We start from the raw sequence: 21,961 nt of genomic DNA on the forward strand, positions 1-21,961 counted from the left end.
GTTCTTACATTTCTTAGTTTCAGATCCATTCCCATATCTTCATTCTCTTCTACCAGACAGCTCGGGCCTTTATGCTGGATTCATGAGGTAATAATCTCCTGATGTCCTTACTACTACTCTTTTCCTCTGTTATCCGATTCCTTTATTCTGTGAAGCTCAGATATAATCATTACAGTACTGAACATATAAGAGATTATTGGTATATATTGTGGTTATTTCCAGCCTAAAATTCCATAGATTTCCATTGCCTATATTTTAAAGTTAAAATTCCTTAGTATGACATTAGACATGAGATCTAGTCCCATTCTACCTTCTCCCAGGGATAATGTGCTTCTGTCACTGGTCTATTTACCATTCCTAAATTTGCTCTAACCCTGGTTCGTGGATTATACTTTTCCCTCTAAAATCTTGCTTTCCTGATAATCCTAGTTGCCTCTTAATGCCTAGTTAAAAGGTCACTTAGGTAAAGCCCTTTCAACTCCCCAGACAAAAAGTATTCCCCAGTCCATTTACAGTATTTTGCTCCTTAATGTTTTTTATTACATGCCATTGGGTTCAAGTGTCTTCCTGTTCAGGTTATATTCACGTATACAGAGATCCTAATTGTACCTCAGGGTGCAACAACATGTCTGGTGTATTATTACTAAAAATGGAACTAATGAAAGAAGCAGCAGAAAACAGCAGGAGATGGTGGGCAGATTATTTTGTTCTCCCTGACCATTTCAGTAAACGTTACCTATTGTACTAGAATGTACTGAGATGTAACTAAGATGCAGCTACTGAGTTGAAGATGTAAAGACTAATAATTGAGGTGATATAGTGATTTTAGAGCTGCATTCTATGGACTCTGGAAAGAAATTTCTGATCTTTGCCTTCCTCGTGTGCCAACCCCATAAGGAAACTGCAATGATTTAACAAGTTACAAAACCCACTAAAGCACGTTGCTTTGCTGCCTAGTAGTCACTATTATTAGACCAGAGAGTAACAAAAACGTCCACGTATCTTTTCCAACACCAGAAAGGCATTCATCCCTCTTAAGTTGCTTCCTACAAAAAAAGATAATATGGTTAGACCTTGCTGAAGGGGGAATTCGACCCAAATTTCCTCCACAGTATTCCCAATAATATCCCCATCCATTCGCAAGACGGTTACAATCGCAGAAAACTGAAGGGTAAGGCCATCCTTTGTCTAGATCTTAATACTAAAGGGAGCCTGGTCACCGGGTGGGTATGCGGAGTAAGTTTTGACAATGGTCACAGGAGGTGCCCCTGTCACAAAGCCATGCTGACAGCCACCGGGCTGGGCAATGAATGAGGGCGCTTGCGCAGCAGGTTACAGCGCGGTGGAAGCGGACGCCTGCGCAGAGGCGGTGGTCGTGAGCACGCGCCCCGCCTCTGCCGAGCCGCGCCAGCGCAGTCAAGAGCCAGCGAGCAGAAACAGCGCCTGCGTGGTCGTGGCCGGGGAGGCTGTGGCGGCAGCGGCGATGGAGCCAGCGGAGCCCCCAAACGAGTTGGTGTCAGCCGAGGGCCGAAACCGGAAGGCGGTGCTGTGCCAACGTTGTGGCTCTCGCGTGCTGCAGCCCGGGACCGCTCTCTTCTCCCGTCGACAGGTAGGAAGGCAGGTTAGAGGCCGCTTACATTGCAGTCTTCCACGGGCCGAAGCCGTCTGAGTCCCGGCTCTTGGATTTCCGGAGACCGCGCCCCTCCTCGCGCCGTTGTTAAGCCCCGCCCCTCGGCTCGAGGTCCCGCCCCACTGGCTCCTGTCGGCGAGGCTCCGCCCCTGCGGCCGTGTCCGCGGGAGCTGCGTGGGCCGCTGCCCTGGGACGGGTGAAGCCTTTGGGTGGAAGGACCTTCCCAGATCCTGCCGCAGGAGAGCTTCCTCTGCGCCAGCCTCCCCCAGGCGTCCCTCCCGAGCGCGGGCAACGCGCCCCTCCGAGCCCAGGGAGGTTCACGCGTGCTAGTGCGAGGAGTGCTCCCCAGCCCGCTGCTTCCAGGAGCTCTGGCCAACCTGTGAGACCAGCAGGTGCATCTTTCACTCGCCGATCTGTTATCGCCCGGATCCTTACTTCACTGTATCTGGAGCTCCAGATTCAACTTTGGTGTAGGGATACGCAGAATAATTCCTGGTACACAATTTTCCAAGGCACTACAAGCCAGTTTTGAGACGAATCATTTCATGTGAGATATCAGAAATTCTGGAAATAAATTTCGAAGGAAAACATAATTTTTCTTCAGATTAGGACTTTTAATACCCATCGTACCACCATCACTCCAAATGAGAAAGTTGATACATTTTTTTTATTTTTGGTAAACTTTTTATTAAAATGTAACATACCCTTAGGAGTATAATTTCATTTCAACCACATGCATATCCTATCATTCCAAATGATTTTTTTAAAAATAACATAGACCAACTTATTATTTCATGCAGTTGAACTGATTGTAAAGTTCAGTTTTCAGTATAGGAGCAAGAAGCCCCTTTTCCTCCAAAGCAGAGAGCCTTTTTCATAAGAGAAGGAAAAAGGAATCAACGCCCCCTCCCCTTATTCTGTGGGAGTTAGATGACTTCCCCTCTAGAGAGGTTGGAGTTCCACCTGCTCTCTTGGGAAGACTCCCAAGGATTGGAAGTAGAGTTCTCGACTTATTTTACCAAGTTAGTAGTATCACTTACTTGAGGTGGAAAGAACATGGGTCTCAAAATTAAATCCTGACCTTACCATTCATAAACATTGCCATGAGGGGCTGGGGTTGTAGCTCATTGCTAGATCGCTTGCCTGGCATATGTGAGGCACTGCATTTGATCCTCAGCACATAAAAATAAATAAAGGGCTGGGGTCGGCTCAGTGGCAGAGTGCGGCATGTAAGAGGCACTGGGTTCTATCCTCAGCACCACATACTAATAAATAAAATTTTAAAATAAATAAAATGAAGATATTGTGATATCTACAACTTAAAAAAAAAAAAACATGAACTTAAGATTTCTGGGCTGAAAAATGAAAATGATGTAGGGAAGAATTTGTGTGAAAGCATTAGCATGGTACCTCATAGACAGTACATTACTGTATTCATATCCAGTTCTCATGCTATGAAAGTTGTCTGCTTTTATAAGCAGACATTAAGAAATTCCCGCCCGGCATAATGGCACATGCCTGTAATCCTAGTAGCTTGGGAGGCTGAGACAGGAGGATCACGAGTTCAAAGCCAGTCTCAGCAAAAAGCACGGTGCTAAGCAACTCAGAGAGATCCTATCTCTAAATAAAATACAAAATAAAGCTGAGGATGTGGCTCAGTGATTGAGTGCCCCTGAGCTAAATCCCCAGTATGAAAAAAAAAAAAAAAATTCCTTTAGGTAAGCTGGAGTTGTAGCTCATTGGTAGTGCTTGCCTCCCATGTGTGAGGCATTGGGTTTGATTCTCAGCAACACCTGAAAACAAAGGTGTTGTGTCCATCTACAATTAAAAATATTTTTTATAAAATTCTTGGGTAATTTTATGTTTAAATTATTTTTTGTTTGAGATATATTATTGTAAACTAGTGTTGCCAAACATTGTGTAAGCAAATTACATTATGCATGTTACATTTCTTTTTCACACAGAGTGGCTGCTATTCTAGAAAGGAGCATAAGAATTGTTTTTTAGGTGTAATGCTCACCTCCACCACCCCTTTTTCTCTTCTCTTTTTTATTTTTATTTTTTCCCCTGCAGTACTAGGGATTGAACCCAGAGGGACTCTACTACTGAGCTACATCTCCAACCCATTTTATTTTTTATTTTGAGTCAGGGTCTCCCTGGCTTTGAATTTTCAATCCTTTTGCCTCAGCCTCCTGAGTAGGTTGGTATTACAGGTGTACACCACCACACCTGGCTAATATTTTTCCCTTATTTTATTTTGGGGTGCCTGGGGATTAAACCCAGGAATACTTTACCAATGAGGTACATTGCTGGTCTCTTTTTTTGGAAATAGGGTCTTACTAAGTTACCCAGGTGAGCCTTGAACTTGCAGTCCTCCTGCCTCAACCTCCTAGGTCACTGGGATTACAAGCATGTGCCACCTCCCTCTTTTTGAAAAGACATAAAGAGATAGGGTTGTTTGTTTGGGTCTTCTGTTTTTGTCCATTTAGTTTGTGTTTTACCATTGCTTCAGAGTTTCTGAAAATTTCCTATTTCTTGAAAAAGGCTATTGGAAGAATATTATGCTTTCCCCAGACTCTAGCAGCCCTACTCTGATCCAACCCAGATCTCCCCTTGATTTTAGTACTATTTTTCAGTACTCCTTTCTTTCCACAAATAACATAAATTCTAGGATATGATGTGAAAGGAAGTTGAGATCTCGTGGAAGATTTCTAACCAGTTATTACTTCTTCACCTATTATGTGTTATATATTTCAGGGAAGAAGAAAAAAGCCCCTGCCCTTATAGAGAACAATTTGCAACTTGAAGGGCACTGCACTCCCTAACTGAAACCCTGTAAAGCTTTAAAAACCTTGAAGTGAGAAAAAAAAAAAAAAAAAAAAAGATCTAGGGTGCAGTGATTACTGCATCTCATATTCCATAGTTCTTTAGTCTAAAGCAATGTTTCCATAGTTATGTCCCTCAAAGGGAAGAAATCTAGAGACATGTCTAGAGATTTTTTTGGTTGTCCAAATTGGGGAGGGGTGCTACTGGCATCTAGCAGGTAGAAGCCAGAGATGCTGCTTAGCATCCTGTAACACCCAGACCTGTTCCCAGAGCAAAGAAATCTTTAGTTCAAAATGTCAGTAGTTCCAACATTGAGAAATCCTGGCCTACAGATTGGAAAGCACTCTCACATCTAACATCTCAGTTGACCTTATTAAAATATTTGTACTGTTTGCTGTTTATACACTAGACAATGAGGTCCATGTCTCTACATCTTGTACAACTAGACTGTGCACATCAGTTAGAACCTAGGAAATGTTTGGATTTAAATAAATTAATGAATAAAAAGCTATTAGTCCAGCTAAATAATGTGTTAGTATGGATATAGTGGATCAGTATGTTTAGCCAGCACCAAACTGCACTATTTATGTAGCATGTGATTTATGTTCTTTTTATTCATAGAATTGGTTTAACAAATAAAATATCCCTATCCTTGAAAAGGACTAAGTTGACTAGTCCTTTTCCAAAATGCACGGGAATAGGAGTGTTTTATTTTTTATCTTTTGCATTGCTAGCTATGAAACTCAGCCTCTTGCTTGCTAGGCAGGAGCTCTACCACTGAGATACATCCCCATCCTAGGAGTGTTTTAGACTTCAGATTTTTTGGATTTGGAAATATTTGCAAATACATAATAAGATATCTTGGGGATGAGACCCAGGTTTAAACATGAAATTCTTTTGTTTAATATACACCTTTCCACATAGCCTAAAGGTAATTTTATGCAGTATTTTAGTACCTGTGTTTTGACTATGACCCATTGAATGAGGCCAGCTGTGGAATTTTTCCACCTGTGGCATCATGTTAATGCTCAAAAAGCTTCAGATAGTGGAGCATTTCAGATCAGATTTTTGGTTTAGGGAACGTATATTTATCATAGCCTTTCCTAATGTTTTTAGTGGAGGAAATTATAATTAAGCTGAGTAGAGTCAGGGTGAACAGCATTTCATAGCTGAGAGAAAGTATAGTACATCTGAAGAACTGAACATAGTCTGATAAAAGTGACAGAAACCAGGCACAGTGGCAAATGCTTATAATCCCCAGGGCACTGCAGAAGGAAAATCACAAGTTCAAGACCAGCCTCAGCAACTTAATGAGACTTGTCTCAAACAGGGCTGGGGAGCTGGGTGTAGTGGCGCACGCCTGTAATGCCAGTGGCTCCGGAGGCCAAGGCAGGAGGATCCAGAGTTCAAAGCCAGCCTCAGCAAAAGTGAGGCACTAAGCAACTCAGTGAGACCTTGTCTCTAAATAAAATACAAGATAGGGCTGGAGGTATGGCCCAGTGGTAGAGTGCCCCTGGGTTCAGTTCCCAGTCCTAGGGTGGAATGGTGGCAGGAAATGAGGCTGAAGTGGAGTTAAGGTAATTAGAATAGAGGTGGGGAGGGAGCTATGGGGGTGGACACCCATGAAGTGGATAGGATATGAATCAAAAGAAAGACTCATGCCAGGCATGGTGGTATATACCTGTAATACCAGCAACTCAGGAGGCTGAGGCAATTTAGTGACGCTCTAAGCAACTCAATGAGACCCTGTCTCTAAAAATAATTAAGAAGGTCTAAAGATGTGGCTCAGTGGTTAAGTGCCCCTGGGTTCAATCCCCAGTATGAGGGGAAGGGGAAGGGGGAAGGGAGGGAAAAGAGAAAAAAAGGGAGGAAGGGAGGAAAGAAGAAAGAAGAAGGAAGAAATCTTAAAAGATTACATATTGTATGCTTCCTTTTACATAACATTTTCAAAATGACAAAATTTTTCATAAGCAAAAGACAGGTTAGAGGTTGCCAGGGGATAGGAAATGGGGTAGGGGTACACTGAGTGTGATTATAAAAGATCAGTGTGAGGGTCCTTGAGGCAATGGAACTATTCACTGTCTTACTGTGACAGTGGATATAAAAACTTACATGTGATAAAGTGGTATAGATAAATATGCCCATGCTGAACATGGTGGCACTAGATACCCGAGAGGCTGAGGCAGGATCACAGTTGATGCCAGCCTGTGCTGATCAGTTTAGCGACCCTCTGTCTCAAAATTAAAAAGGGCTGGGGATGTAGCTCAGTGGTAGAGCAGCCCTGGATTCAATCCCCAGTAATGGGAAGGGGAAAAAAACAAAAGCACTAAATACACAAGTGTACAAATGAAAAGTAACTGGTGTCATCTGAATAATTAAATCTATGGACTAATCTGTGTTTATATGCTGATTGGGATATTGTGCAGTTTTGCAAACTGTTACCTTTGGGGGGAACCGGGTAAAAAGTACATGGAATTTCTGGGTTGTTTCTTTTTTAATTATTATTTATTTTCACTTACTTTTTTTTTTTTGCAGTGCTGTGGATTGAACCCAGGGTCGCTTTACCACTGAGCTACACAATCCCAGCCCTTTTTTATTTTGAGTCAGGGTCTTGCTAAATTGCCTAGGCTGGGGCTAGGACTGTAGCTCAGTGGTAGAGCACTCACCTTGCATGCGTGAGACCCTGGGTTTGATCCCAAGCACCACATAAAAATAAACAAATAAAGATATTGTGTCCATCTACAATTTTAAAAATTATTTTAAAAATAAATAAATTGCCTAGGCTGGTCTTGAACTTGCAACCCTTATGCCTCAGCTTCTTAAATTGCTGGAATTACAGGCATGTACCACCATCCCCAGTAATCTGACTTCTAATTTAATGGCTGAAGGCCCTCAGAGCAAGTATCCCAAGAGAAACACAAGTTGCATGCCCTTTTTAAGCTAGCCTGGCACTTTCACTGCCTTATAGCCAAGGCAGTCATCTTGGCCTGCCCATGCTCCACCTCCTAGCAGAGAATTATCAAAGAATTTATAGATATGTTTAAACCACAAGTTTTCACAGAAGGGAGATAATTACCACAAAGTTAACAGAAGTTTACTCTGCATTATAACAGTTTTTATTCTCATTCAAACTGTAGCGTGCTTGCCAAGTTTTGTATGAGAATGTATTTTTACAATGAGAGGGAGCTATTTTTAAAAGGTGCATCAACAGAAGCTCACTGGGTTGTGGTGTTCTATCTATTCCTGAAGAAGCTGTCCAGGAGTAGGGGTACTAACTAACTAGCTATAGTACTGATAACAAAGATAACCTACCTGGCCAGGATATCACTGGCAACCTTGGTCACCAACTGAGACACCTGCTTTAAATCTGATATGAATTTTTTTTAAATTGTCAATGGACCTTTATTTTATGTATTTATATACAGTGCTGAGAATTGAACTCTGCCTCACACATGCTAGGCAAGTGCTCTACCACTGAATTGCAACCCCAGCCCCTGATATGAATTTTTTTAAAATTTTTACCCCAACAGTCTTTCCAGAAAGCCTTATTTTATTCCAGATGTCATAGCCAGTCACCTGACCCTAGAGTTTTTCTTGGCCTTGGGATGAATAGGTTGAGGTCCAGGCACAGGTGTGCATGTACGTGTGCATACAAAGGTGTAGTCTTACTACATGTGGGTCTGGCTTATAGGAGCTAAATAAAAACAGGAGTGTTGAGGAGTGTATGGAACAGGGCCCAAAATGATGCCATCAATGACAGTTAATAACAGCAGTGTCTTAGGTCTTAGTGGCTACCAGAAGAGACACTGCAGATGTACGCTTTGCACTATAATCGGGAACAGGAGAGGGAAGCTGGTGCCCCTTTGCTAGGCACCTCCTAAAGACAGTTGGTTTAAGCACTCTGTTTTGTTGGACACACTGAATTCTTGGTTGAATATCTTAACTAGTTACCAAATGTCTTAACTAGTTATTCTGCTTCTGGTGTGACTTTACACCTGCAAGACAGAGGACAGACCAGTAATATTTTTTTGGAAATTCACGCCCACAGAAAGTTACAGAAAGGTCTGGAATTCAAGTGTCTTGGTTCCTGAATTTTGATTCCCAACTCTTAAATATTTAAATCTCTGCTGTTGTCATTTTCATTTAGGGTAAGAAAAAGCATTGGGGACACATTTAACTATCAGATGAAGCAAAGAGGGACTGAAATGACAATGTAGCAGAAGGAGGAAAATTTTCATATTTTTAACATCTTCAGATGACATCTCAGGTCACAATGCAAAGGGTAGTAGAGATATGTTTTAATAAGCCAAGTGCCTGGCTGGGCATGGTGGCACAAGCCTGTAATCCCAGCTGCTCAGGAGGCAGAGGCAGGAGGATCACAAGTTTGAAGCTAGTCTCAGCAACTTAGGAAGATCCTGTCTCAAAATAAAAAAAGGCTGGGGTTGTAGCTCAGTGACAATGCACCCCTGGGTTAAATCCCCAGCACCACAAATAATAATATTAATAAGCTAGATGCTTAAAGGATGTGGAGTAGACATGTTCTAGATCAGGGCTCCCTCCCACCCCTCAGGGATCCTCTACACACTACAGTGTGGCCCAGGTTTCAATTCTGCTACCTCCAGTATATTAATACATGCTGATTTCCAGTGCCAGACTAGCACACCAAGGCCATCCTATAGTATTGCAGTTTGGAAATGCATTAGAAATATATTGTGAGGTGAGAAAAAAGTAAGATAACAGCAGTAATAATGAGAAGCAGAGAGGCATTGTGTCTTTCAGCATTCTGGATGCAGCTAAAGTATTATAAACTGCTCTTGTGGAGGAAGTTAAAACAGTCGTGTGCAGCTGGGCACAGTGGTGCATGACTGTAGTTCCAGCAAATCAGAAGACTGAGGCAGGAAGATCACAAGTTCAAGGCCACACTCAGCAATTTATGAGGCCCTGTCTCAAAATTTAAAAGGCTGAGGATATAGCTCAGTGGTAAAGGGCCCCTAGTTTCAGTTCCCAATACCAAAAATATTAATGATGATGATAATCAATCAGAAAATAATAACAAAAAAAGTGGAAGCAGCATGAGGAAACTGCTACGAGTAATGAATGTATTAGTTATCTTAATTATGGTAACAGTGTCACCAGTGCATAAATGTGCTGAAATGTATCAAACTATATATTTTAAATATGTGTAGTTTATGAATTGTTCATACTTATACTTCAATCAAACTTTCTTTTTGAAAAAAAAATGCAGTGGGCAGTATAGAAAGCTAATTCAGGCTGGTTAGAGAAGACTTCCTGAGGTTATATTTGAGCTGAATACCAAAAAGGTACTGGCCAGGCTGGAGTTGTGGCTCAGCAGCAGAGCACTTGCCTCGCACATGGTGAGGCACTGGGTTGGATCCTCAGCACCACATAAAAATAAACAAAATAAAGATATTGTGTCCATGTATAACTAGAAAAATATTTTTAAAAAAGAAGGTGCCAGCCATGCCTAGCTCTGAGGGCAGAGCAGACTTGTGCTAGTGCAGGGGCCAGTGTGCCTGGAGCACAGTGAGCCAGGGAGAGCCTGGGGCCATGTGGGGCCTTCAAAGCCCCACATCAGTCAGTGCAGCAGGGAAGCCACCAGCCAAGCTTCTCTTCCATCTCTCTTTAGACCCAGAAGAGCCACTCAGCATTCCAGTCTATATCCTGAGGAAAGGGCTCCTCATTTTTCCCCCCTTTCAGAAAGCTGCTAGGAGCAAAGTGTAAAGAGAATGAGGGTGACAATGTGACTGGGCCAGTTCAGCTTGTATGTTCCTTATGTTCTCTTCCACTGCAGCTTTTCCTTCCCTCCATGAGAAAGAAGCCAGCTCTGGCTGACGGCAGCAACCCTGAAGGCGATCTTCTCCAGGAGCACTGGCTGGTGGATGACATGTTCATCTTTGAGAATGTGGGCTTCACCAAGGATGTGGGCAACATCAAGTTTCTGGTCTGCGCAGACTGTGAAATTGGACCCATTGGCTGGCATTGCCTCGATGACAAGAACAGTTTCTATGTGGCCTTGGAACGGGTTTCCCATGAGTAACTGAGGGGATGGGGACTCAGATCCACCCCAACTATAAAAGCTCTCCCCACAAGAACTGGTGTTGGACCTTTGTAACTCCTGTGCTGCCTTCTCTATATTAATACAAGCGACGAGCACCAACACCTCCACTGGAGCACGCACAGGGCCAGGCCTCCTTCCTCCGTGCCCCCTGCATGCCTCGGGCCTGGTCCACGTGCATAACGTGTCCTGATCCCCCTTTCCCCTTGTTTTAAGACACTGTCATACCTCCACAAATCTAGTCTCATCCCTGGCGCTCTGCCGAGGCTGTCTTTTACCCAGGACTTGCTTTTGTTTTTTTCTTGCTCTAGAAGAGCAGTATTCAACTTTTTAGCCATGACATATGACAAAAGATGCTCATGTGCTGATAGTTGAAACTCCATCTTTTTCTCTCATTCAGGAAAGCATATTCGGGGGCTGGGGACATAGCTTAGTAGGTAGAGTGCTTGCCTCGCATGCACAAGGCCAGTGGTTCAATCCCCAGCACCACAAAGAAAAAAGAAAGCATATGCGTGCTGGGCACAGATTACGACTGTAATCCCAACATCTCGGGAGGCTGAGGTAGGAGGATCGAGGGTTCAAAACCAGCCTCAGCAATGGTGAGGCACTAAGCAACTCAGTGAGACCCTGTCTCTAAATAAAATTCAAAATAGGGCTGGGCATGTGGCTCAGTGGTTGTGTGTCCTTGAGTTCAATCCCCAGGACCCCTTCCAAAAAAAAAAAAGGCATACACATATCTGAGACATACTGCTTTGTGGCTAACCTTGTTATCTACATTAATTTATTATTTCTAAAAGTAAAACATTTACAGACTTCAGTATTTAAATCACTAATGAGAAACACATTACTTTGGGTACATCTCTAATATCATGTTTGAGAATCTTTGCTCTGGGTGGACACTGGTGTTTTATTGCAAAGATGGATGTGGCCCCTCTTTCCTTCAAAAGTTAATATGGTTTCTCCTTTTATTGGCTCCTCATGCCTACAGCCTGTACATTAGCCTCAGACTGTCTGCCCCATCTGGGAGCCACCCAAGGGAAACAAGCCTGACAGTTAACCAGCCTCTCCTGGAGACTGGAGGTTATGGGATATATGAGGGAAAGGCCTTTGCCTATCTCCTTTGGACAGGTAACTTTATTCCCTTGTTCTTAGGACAGACTTCTGTAACAGGTAGCATCATGATTTACCAGACATGCTCAGTATGTTCCTCAGAGTTTTGATTCAAATGAATCTCCCTACCAATCCAGAATACAGATTTTTCCCACCAATATGCCTCTTCTATTGCTATGGGGTTGCTGTGTTTGATACTAGCAAGCTTAAGTATTCACCATGATTTGCAAGTATTCTGTCCTTTCTTTTCTGAAATGACTTATTTTCTTGGAAGGGATCTGTATGACTAAGTATTAGGTGTCCTCCGAGCGACCCCACCTCCAGAGGCCTAACATTGAAATTAGGACTAAGTCCTTTCCTTTACATCTATTGCTTCTTTCTCCCTTCATTCCAGAACTTTCTAAGGACTTCCCCACTAAAGTACAGGCCTTGAGCATAGTTTTGCAACTAACCTACTTGCTTAGAAAGGTGGCTTCCTTCCCCAGTCAGCTTGAATGAGCTCCAGTAGAAACAGAGAACTTTTCCTGACATATGGTCAAATGTCCATTATTATGAGATTTCATGAACAAATGAGAATTACCCACTCATGTCAGAGGAACAAAACCAAGTAATTGCCCCTAGGGACATGGGGCCATTCACATCATAAATCAAAACCTAATCTCAGCATTTTTTAAATTTAGCCTTTAACTTTTATTTTTTTAATTGCAAAAAAACAGTACATGTTTGTTAAAATAAAATTTTAAAATGGGTATAATTTTTTTCAGTTAATTCAGACTTCTACCATCCAGAGATTGCCAATGATAATGCCAAGGATATACATATCCTTCTCATTGTACATGTACAGTTTTTAAAAGAAATGTGAGTTCATATTGTACTCTTTTATAACTTGCTTTTTGTTGTTGTTTAATAATATAGAGTGAAGGGGTTGGGGATGTAGCTCCATGGTAGAGTACTTGGTACAGTCCCCAGCACTGCAAAATAATAAAAGGGTGAATATCTTCCCTTGTCAGTAGCTACCCATCCATGTACACCATTATTATTATTATATTCTATTGTATCACTTCACTATAATTTATTTCTATAACCCACTATTAGGTTGCCTGCAGTTTTTTATAATTGATGATATAATGTGCAGCCTCATAGTTAATTCTATATCCAAAATTTTTTAAAATTTGTTTTTGGCAGTACTGGGGATTGAAACCAAGGCCTCACACCTGATAGGCAAGGGCTCTACTACCATTGAGCTACATCTGACCTTTTATTATTTTAATTTGAGCTTGGTTCACTAGACTGTCCAAGCTGCCCTCACCTCCCAAATATCTGGGATTACAGTTGTGCACCACCATACTCAGTTTGGATCCACACTCATAATTATTTCCTTGGCATTATGAGAAGTGGAATTGCAGGGTGTGCACATTTCCAAGGCTTTGCTGTTTTGACACCTGTTCCTCAAAAAGCTGTGCTAATTTACCCTCTTCCAGCAGAATAAAAGAGCACTCACTTTCTGACCCTTACGAACACTGGGTATTTATTATCATTAAAAAAAATGTTTTGCCACTTTGATAGAAAAAAATAGTATATTGTTTTTGCATTTTACTTCTAATGAAAATTTTATACACTTATTGATTACTTGTTTTTCCTGTTTTTAGAATTGCCAAACATTGTTGCACTAATAACCAAAAATATTGAGTTGACTATTCTACCTTTTCAGTTTGATTTGAAAAAAATAAAAGAAAATAATTTAAACAGTGGAAATTAGAGTTCTGTCCATACTTGGGAAGAGGGCTGGGAATGTAGTTGAGCAGTAGAAAGTTGGCCTAGCAAATGTGAGGGCTTGGGTTCAATTTCCAGCACCTCACCCCCCCGCAAAAAAAAAAAAAAAAATATTTGGGAAGAATATGTAACTTGGAAAAGCAGAAGAGAGCTAAAACGTGAACTCTAGGGTTTAGCTTGAGGTCTCACGACTACCTAACTAATCAGTATCTGTTATATCATATGTAATAGATTCTCCATAAACACTTGTGAATCAGTTAACCCAGTGTTAATACAGGTCAGAAACTGAGTGCTCTTTTACACTGCTGGAGGAGCAGTGTTCGCCCTGCAATTCCACTTCTCATAATGTTTGCCAAGAGTACCCAAGAGGTAACCCATGCTTATTGCCATGAGTATAGAAACCTGCAATTAAGAGCAGGGTTGGAGCTCATTGATAGTGCTTCATGCTTAGCATGTCCAAGGCCCTGGGTTCCATCCCAACACCAAGACAGAAACCATGCACAGTTCTTGTTGGTGAGAGTAATTGTGCAAGGGCCTAATTTTTTCTATAAAAATTATGTATTTTAGTAGCCGGGTTCAGTGGCACATACCTATAATCCCAGTGGCTCAGGAGGCTGAGGCAGGAGGATCACGAGTTTAAAGCCAGCCTCAGGAAAAGCAAGGTGCTAAGCAGCTCAGTGAGACCCTGTCTCTAAACAAAATACAAAATAGGGCTGGAAATATGGTTCAGTGGTCCAGTGCCCGAGTTCAATCCCCAATACAAAAGAAAAAAAATTATGTTTTTTAAACACAAAAAAGGACAGTGGTGTACTAACATTTTGCATATTGTAAAAGACCATTCAAGTAACTAACACAAAAATTATGAGGACTTAAGCTCCTGGTAATGGTAGATAGGTAATTTAGTTGACTATCCCAATGGGGGGTAACTAGATAGCCTGGAAAAATATTTTTTAAATTGCTTAAGGCCAAGCACAGTGGCTCATGCCTGTAATCCTAAAAGAGGTAGGAAACCTGCAAGTTTGAGGTCATCATTAGCAATATAGCAAAACCCTGTCGCAAGATTTAAAAAAAAAAAAAAAAAAGCTAGGTGTATCTCAGGGGTAGAACATTTGCCTACATGCTCGAGGCCCTGGGTTCAGTCCTCAGTACTACAAAAAAGAAAAAAATCTCTTCAACTCTTGATGCTAAGAATTGTGTCTATAAACACTTGGTGTGGTGCAGGATTGGACATGCCATCATAGGCTCTCTAACATAACTAGACTTCCTCACACCCCTGGTAATAGAATTGTTTAGCTTTATCCCAAGAAGCCTGGGAAAGCGCATGTAAAATGCCCAGATATACTTAGAGGGGTTGATCCCACAAGCTTTTAAGGGATTGTCTAAAACGAAAAAGCACCTGAGCAAATTCTATGGTGGTTCCATGTGTGCTGAATGTGTGACAGGCTCAGGCCTGGTTTCCCTGTCTAGGAACAGAAAATTGTCAAGTGCCAAAAGCACCAGCAGAGTCAAAAAGCTAAATAATAAATAAAGTTGTTTTTTTTTTTTTTTAGTAATTTGAAAAAAATCAAAAGACTGGAAACGATCTATTTAAAGACATCAGAGAGCAAACATGGTTTTGAAATACTATTAGACCAGGACCTTGAGGATATGGAGGCCTGGAAACTGGGCTAAAGTTTTCAAACTTGGAGGCTGTTCAGAGACTGATCTGTAATTGGGGCAGATGTTGGTATGGAACTCAGGTTCTCACACATGCTCTACCACTGAGCTACATCCCAACCACAAGATCAGTGTGTTTTGACAGTTTTCCAAAAGTATGGACAGGGCTTGTTAAAGGCCTGGACAGTCCCTTGCTTTCAGTGGAGACATCAGCCTTTGCAACTCAGAAAAAAAAAAAAGCTGAATGGAAAGAGGGAAATAGACTCCCATAAGGAATTGCTGCTCAACTTCCAATTATATCAACCTTGAAAGTAGATTAAGGTGCTCCCAGAGTGTCAGTTTCCCCAAACCCATGGCATAAGCAAATGAAAATTCTCTCCGGAGGAAAATATAATTCTAAATCTCAAATTATTTCTACAAGCAAATTTTACTAATGCAATAATCCTGAATATAACAAAATGTAACTAGGCATATGAGACAAGATAGTAAGAAAACTAGAAAAACAATAGACATTGCAGAGGCCCATCATGGCTGCAGATACCAGAGCATCAAATGTAGACTTTAAAATGACTGCTGAATATGTTCAAGGAGATATACAAGTTTAAGTATTTCAGCAGATACCTATATGTCTTTTTTAAAAAAAAAAAAAAAAAAAAGGAGGAGGAGGGGGGGAGCTAGGGATATAGCTTGGTAGTAGAGGAGGAGGAGGAAGAGAGAGCTAGGGATATAGCTTGGTGGTGGAGGAGGAGGAGGAGGAGGGAGCTAGGGATATAGCTTGGTGGTAGAGTAGTTGCGTGGCTGGCATGAGACCCTAGGTTCAATCCCCAGTACCGCAAGAAAAAAAAAAAGTACACTATAGAACTTTCTCAAAACCCAATAACCCCTATAGTCCCAGCTACTTGAGAGGCTGAGGCAAGGGGATTGCTTGAGACCAGGAGTTTGAAGTCAGCCTGGGCAAAATAGCAAGACCCTATTCCCTAAAAAATAAAAATATAAACTTTCTGGGTGCAGTGGCACACACCAGTAACCCCAGCAACTCAGAAGGCTGAGGCAGGAGGATCAAGTGCAAAGCCAGCCTCAGCAACTTAGTGAGATTCTAAGCTACTTAGAAAGGGCTGGGGATAGTGCTCAGTGGCTAAGCACCCCTGGTTTCAATCCCTGATACCAAAAAACTACATAAAAATAAAAATTCAATAATCAAATTAAGAATTAAGTGGAAGCTTTTAACAGCTGACTGGGCACTGCTGAAAAGAGAAGTAGAAAACAGACCTATGCATACTAACAGACATGCAAGACTGCGACACAAAACCTTTTATATCGTTACTGAGAGAAATTAAAACAAGTTCATGGGGCCAGAAAACAAGAGCCTACAGCCATATCCATTCAGCCTACATGTGATTTATAAAGACTGAGGGGCTTGTGTGCTGAGAATTGTTTCTACATTTCTTTTTCCCTTTTTCCCAGGGTCTTGCACATGCTAATCAAGTGTTCTATCTCTGAGCTACATCCCAAAATATATTTGTTTATATTTTTAAATAGTTAAGAAGTACCTACATTATATTGTCAAATTTGTCTCTTGGCCCACAAAACCTGATGTTATCCAGTTCTTGAAGAAAAGAGTTTGTTGACCCAGAAATTCCAAACCTTGCACAGTTGTGTCTGGATGCTGTTCCACAGGCTCTGGATGGGATTCTTTGTCCATGAAGAGACTGGCATCATTTACAAATGTGGCTGAGGACTTCACAGGGGAAGAGTGTCAGGACTTGAGTGAAGCCCAGAGAACCCTGTACAGTGATGTGATGCTGGAGACGTAAAGTGGCATGGAGTCCTTGGGACACTGCATTACCAAACCTGAAGCTCTCTTGAAGTTGGAGCAAGGAGCAGAGTGTCATGACGGTAGAAGAACCTCCAAACCCCAACCTCCCAGATGTCCACACAGCTGATGACTTAATTGAGAGATTAAAAAAAAAAAATCACAGAATAGGTTTGTGGTGAGTTAGAATTACCACCAGCAACACAGAGGAGAGAGGTGAATTAGGAAAAACAGCATCACAAGATTCAAACTGGACTGAAACCTATTGAATGTACTAGAAAAGGGATAGCCCTCCACATGGAGGCAGAATTATTAACACATAAGAACATGCATAAGGGGAGACCTATCAATATACTGAATCTGGGAAAGCTTGTGATAGAGGGAAGAAAACTTTCTGTAAAAAATCTAACCCCACCAAACATCAGCAAATACACAAAGGGAAGAAACCCTATGTAGGCATCAAATGTGAGGGGAAAGATTCATTAGCAAATCAGAACTCAGAATACAGAAAATTCACACAGGAGGGAAAAAACAAAAAAAAAACTATGAATGTCACCCATATGAGAAAGTCATGGAGGCCTTATTATTGCCTGTCAGAATTCACACAGGGGAAAGCCCAGGAAAACCTTCTGTCACAAGGCTTCTTTCTGTACAGCAGAGAATTCACATAGGAGAGAAGCCCTAAGAATGTAACAGGGACTGGGGGTATAGCTCAGTTGGTAGAGTGCTTGCCTTGCATGCACAAGTCCCTGGGTTTGATTCCCAGCACCAAAAAAAAAAAAGAATGTAACAAATGTGGGGAGACTCTGACCCAAGAGCCTAACCTCAGGCACAGCAGAATACTGCCACTGGGGAAAGCCCTGGAGATGTAATGGATGTGGAAAAGCATTCTCTGTGACGGCCACCCTCATTTCACATTGCAGATTTCACACAGAAAACTCATGAATGTAATGAATGTGGAAAATTCTTTCACCAGGAGTCACATCTCAGCTGACATCAGAGAACTCATGGGACAGAAACCTTATGACTGTAACAAATGTGGAAAAATCTTTGGTATGAAATCACACCCCAGAAAACATCAGAGAAACAGTCTAAGGGGAAGGCCTGAATGGTAGAAGCTATATGTGCACTAAAATTCATTCTCTTTTCTCTGGAACACATACTTACCCTCCATTTCTCGGCCTCTCTTTATGGGTGGCACAAAGTAACAGCCCTGTCAAGGAAACTGCAAGCATAAGTGATGGGCATTACTTCCAGGACTGGCCCACATAAAAACTTGAATGCAGTCCTCCTTGATTTCTTATGATCTCTGGGACTGAAATGCAGATGACCCCCACAGAACCTTGGGAGCCACAGGGAGGAAAAGTTCACCGTGATGTAAGACAGAAGGAACTGATCGGATAGAGCAGAGATTTCCCCACCTCTCCATTTTGTCTTTATGTGAGTCAGAGGTAAATACCCTGTTTAGCCATAAAGAAAAAAAATTTGCCAGGCGGGGTGGCGCACGCCTGTAATCCCAGTGGTTCAGGAGGCTGAGGCAGAGGATTGTGGGTTCAAAGCCAGCCTCAGCAAAAGCGAGGCCCTAAGCAACTCAGTGAGACTCTAATACAAATACAAAATAGGGCTGGGGATGTGGCTCAGTGGTCAGATGCCCCAGAGATCAATTCCTAGTATCTCCCCCCCAAAAAAGAAAAAAGTTTATTGACTCCTAAAGATATAAAGATGTCAGCTTTCCCCAAACTGGTATATAAATTTAATAAAATCACAACAGGGGCTGGGGATGTGGCTCAAGTGGTAGCGCGCTCGCCTGGCATGCGTGCGGCCTGGGTTCGATCCTCAGCACCACATACAAACAAAGATGTTGTATCCGCCAAAAACTGAAAAATAAATATTAAAATTCTCTTTCTCCTCTCTCTCTCTCTCTCTCTCTCTCTCTTTAAAAAAAAATAAAAAATAAAAAATAAAATAAAATCACACACACAAAAAAAAAACTGTCGTGTGTGTGTGTGTGTGTGTGTGTGTGTGTGTGTGTGTGTAAAATTCAACTAAATTGACTCTAAGAGTTATAAAAATACAGAGAACCAAGAATAGGCAAGACAGTCATGGAGAAGAACAGGTAGAAGAATTTCTTTATTGGATGGATATGTAGCTTGTCACAAGGAGAGGCAAACAAACAAATGGAACAAAATAGCTCAGAAAGAGACCCACATGTATGGTCATTTGGTTTACAGTACAGGTAGGGGTAATGACTTGGAGGGGCACATGAAGGAGGCTTTTGCAATGCTGGTAATATTCTGTTAGTGGTTTTGTATTGGGTTGCTGAGCTGTACATCTTTTGTACACTTTTCCAAATAGATATTATATTTCCATAATGAAAATTTTTAAAAGAATGTAAACATTAAGAATGTATAGAAAGGGGAGTAGGGTTGTAGCTCAGTGATATAGTGCTTGCCTAGCATGCATGAATCACTGGGATTTATTCTCAGCACGACATATAAATAAATAAGATACAGGACCATTGACAATTAAAAAAAAAAGAAGAAGAAGAAGAAGAAGAATGTACAGAAGGACTAGGGCTATAGCTCAGTGATAGAGCACTTGCCCAGCATGTGTAAGGCACTGAGTTTGATCCTCAGCACCACGTAAAAATAAATAAAATAAAGGTATGTGTCAATGTACAAATTAAAAAAAAAATTAATTAAAAAAATATATAGGAGCTGGGTGCATACGTGTAATTCCAACAGCTCCAATGCTGAGGAAAGAGGATTGTGAGTTCAAAGCCAGCCTCAGGGGCTGGGGATGTGGCTCAAGGGGTAGCGCGCTCGCCTGGCATGCGTGCGGGCCCGGGTTCGATCCTCAGCACCACATACAAACAAAGATGTTGTGTCCGCTGATAACTAAAAAATAAAATATTAAAAAATTCTCTCTCTCTCCCTCTCTCACTCTCTCTTTAAAAAAAAAAAAAAGCCAGCCTCAGCAACTTAGCAAGGCCCTAAGCAACTTAGGGAGACACTATCTCTAAATAAAGTTTTAAAAAGGGCTGGGGGTGTAGCTCAGTGGTTAAGGGGCCCTGGGTTCAATCCCAAAACAAACAAACAAACAAAAAGTATAGAGAAAACCTAGATAACAGGAGAAAATCTTTCTAGCTACACTTCTGACAGAGAATTAACTTTCAGTACATATAAATACTTGAAAAACTTACCATCAAAACCATAAATAACCCAAGTAATAAATGGGCTAATGAACTAACAAACACTTCTCAAAAGAAGAAATACAAATGGCCAACAAATATATGAAAACATTTCTAAACATTAGTTATTTCCTTGATAATCAGATGGCATTTCATTTTCACTATCTCCTAAACCTATACACATTTAAAATTAAACCCACGACTCTACTTTCTCACCTCTAAGGATGATAAATTCCATAAACGTAGGGACCAATTATATCCACTTTACCCTTGGTGCCTAGCCAAATGTCTGTCATATTTTAATAGTTCAGTAAATAGCTTTAAGGAAATTTAAAATAAACTCTGCTGAATGATGTATCTAAAATAATGGAAATAATTTATAGTAGTTGATACAGATTTTTGAAAATGGTGTTAGAGGTTAGAGTGAATTCTATTTTGATGCAGAAAATAGTGGGATAAAAATTAGAATAGGCACTGTACTTTTTTCCACTGTACTAATTTCCATCTATTTGACAAGATGTATAGGATCATACAAAGAATACACCAATCAACGTGGCCATGACTGTAGCTAAGTCTTTAGAAGATAAAGGGATAAGAGTGTTAATCTCAGCAACCCTTCAACTGTGACCAAGGTCTTCTTGGGCTTGGTAAATTAAGATCATAGAATATGTATCTAAGCATCAGAATTTCTTTATTTATTTTTGATGTTGCTGGGATTTGAACCCAGGGGCTCCTATATACTAAGCACATGTTTTATCACTTAGCTATGTCCCTAGCCCCTAAATGTCAGAATTTAGAGTTAAGTTGCAAGTGTCCACAGAATTCATTTGAAGTCAACTGAACTGAATTTAGAATGCATTTTGCCTTGGATAGAAACAATGTTATAGATTGTAACTCAGAGCATAGTACTGTGTTCTAATTGCAGATGTCAGGAATAGGCTTCCAGTGCAATGAGAGCAGATTCCTACCAAACCTGGTGACCCCAGACAGTACATTTCAGATTAGGAGTCAGAGTGAATGGTGACCAGGTAACAATGAGGGTGAGGAGATCAAAGTCCCCAAGAAGGATAGTGAGCAATTCACGTGGGTCTCTACGTAATTCCCCACTCCCACTTTGTCCTGCTGAATAGGCTCTGATATGAGATGTGAAATAGCACTGGGTGGAAACTGCACATCCCATCCTAGGTTGCCCCTGTCAAATGGGAAGTAAGTGTAAAATGAGACAACAAGGAAAGAAAGTGAGTATGGACATCAGCTTGGGCAGCTATACTACGCACTTGTAAGAAATTCATTCATTTTTTTTTCTAGGCCCTCTTATTTTATTATTTTTTTTTTATTGGTTGTTCAAAACATTACAAAGCTCTTGACATATCATATTTCATACATTTGATTCAAGTGGGTTATGAACTCCCATTTTTACCCCGTATACAGATTGCAGAATCACATCGGTGAAATTCATTCATTTGAAAGCCAGGTAGTAACTGGACAGTTTTGGCACTGGCCCCAAAACAAATACTGAAGCATAGCCCTGGTATCTTGTTGTTTACCCTGATTCTTCACTGCTTAATGAACAGGATATTCTTGTTCCCCCAAAGTCTCTCCATCTTCTTTTGCCCCTCCCTTGCCCAAACTGATGAGGATGTCATTTCAGTTCAGTGTAATATCATCACTAAGTGGTGTAATATCATCACTAAGAGAATACACACAGCCAGGGGATGCAGGCTTATTGGATCCTTCAGATTGTTTGAAAACAGAGCTGACAATGGAACTCTCCCCCTGAATTTTGGATGTTTTAATTTCTGGAGAGATTGTGACAGTGATGCACAGGAGTTGAGACCAGTAAGGTAAAATAGAAAAGGGAAGAAATAAGTAAAACTCTAAGCAGTC

The 21,961-nt window shown here is 41.2% G+C and overlaps 1 protein-coding gene across 1 annotated transcript; it reads left to right on the forward strand.

Moving 5' to 3' along the window:
• The first annotated feature begins 1,435 nt into the window (after positions 1–1,435).
• Rabif (RAB interacting factor) lies at positions 1,436–10,929 on the forward strand. Its single transcript, XM_076831449.1, has 2 exons — positions 1,436–1,609; positions 10,269–10,929. Exons 1-2 carry the CDS (start codon positions 1,484–1,486, stop codon positions 10,512–10,514), a joined length of 372 nt encoding a protein of 123 aa, XP_076687564.1. The 5' UTR covers positions 1,436–1,483; the 3' UTR covers positions 10,515–10,929.
• Positions 10,930–21,961: the final 11,032 nt, after the last annotated feature.

This window comes from Callospermophilus lateralis, chromosome 13, assembly GCF_048772815.1.
Source record: "Callospermophilus lateralis isolate mCalLat2 chromosome 13, mCalLat2.hap1, whole genome shotgun sequence".
NCBI lineage: Eukaryota > Metazoa > Chordata > Mammalia > Rodentia > Sciuridae > Callospermophilus > Callospermophilus lateralis.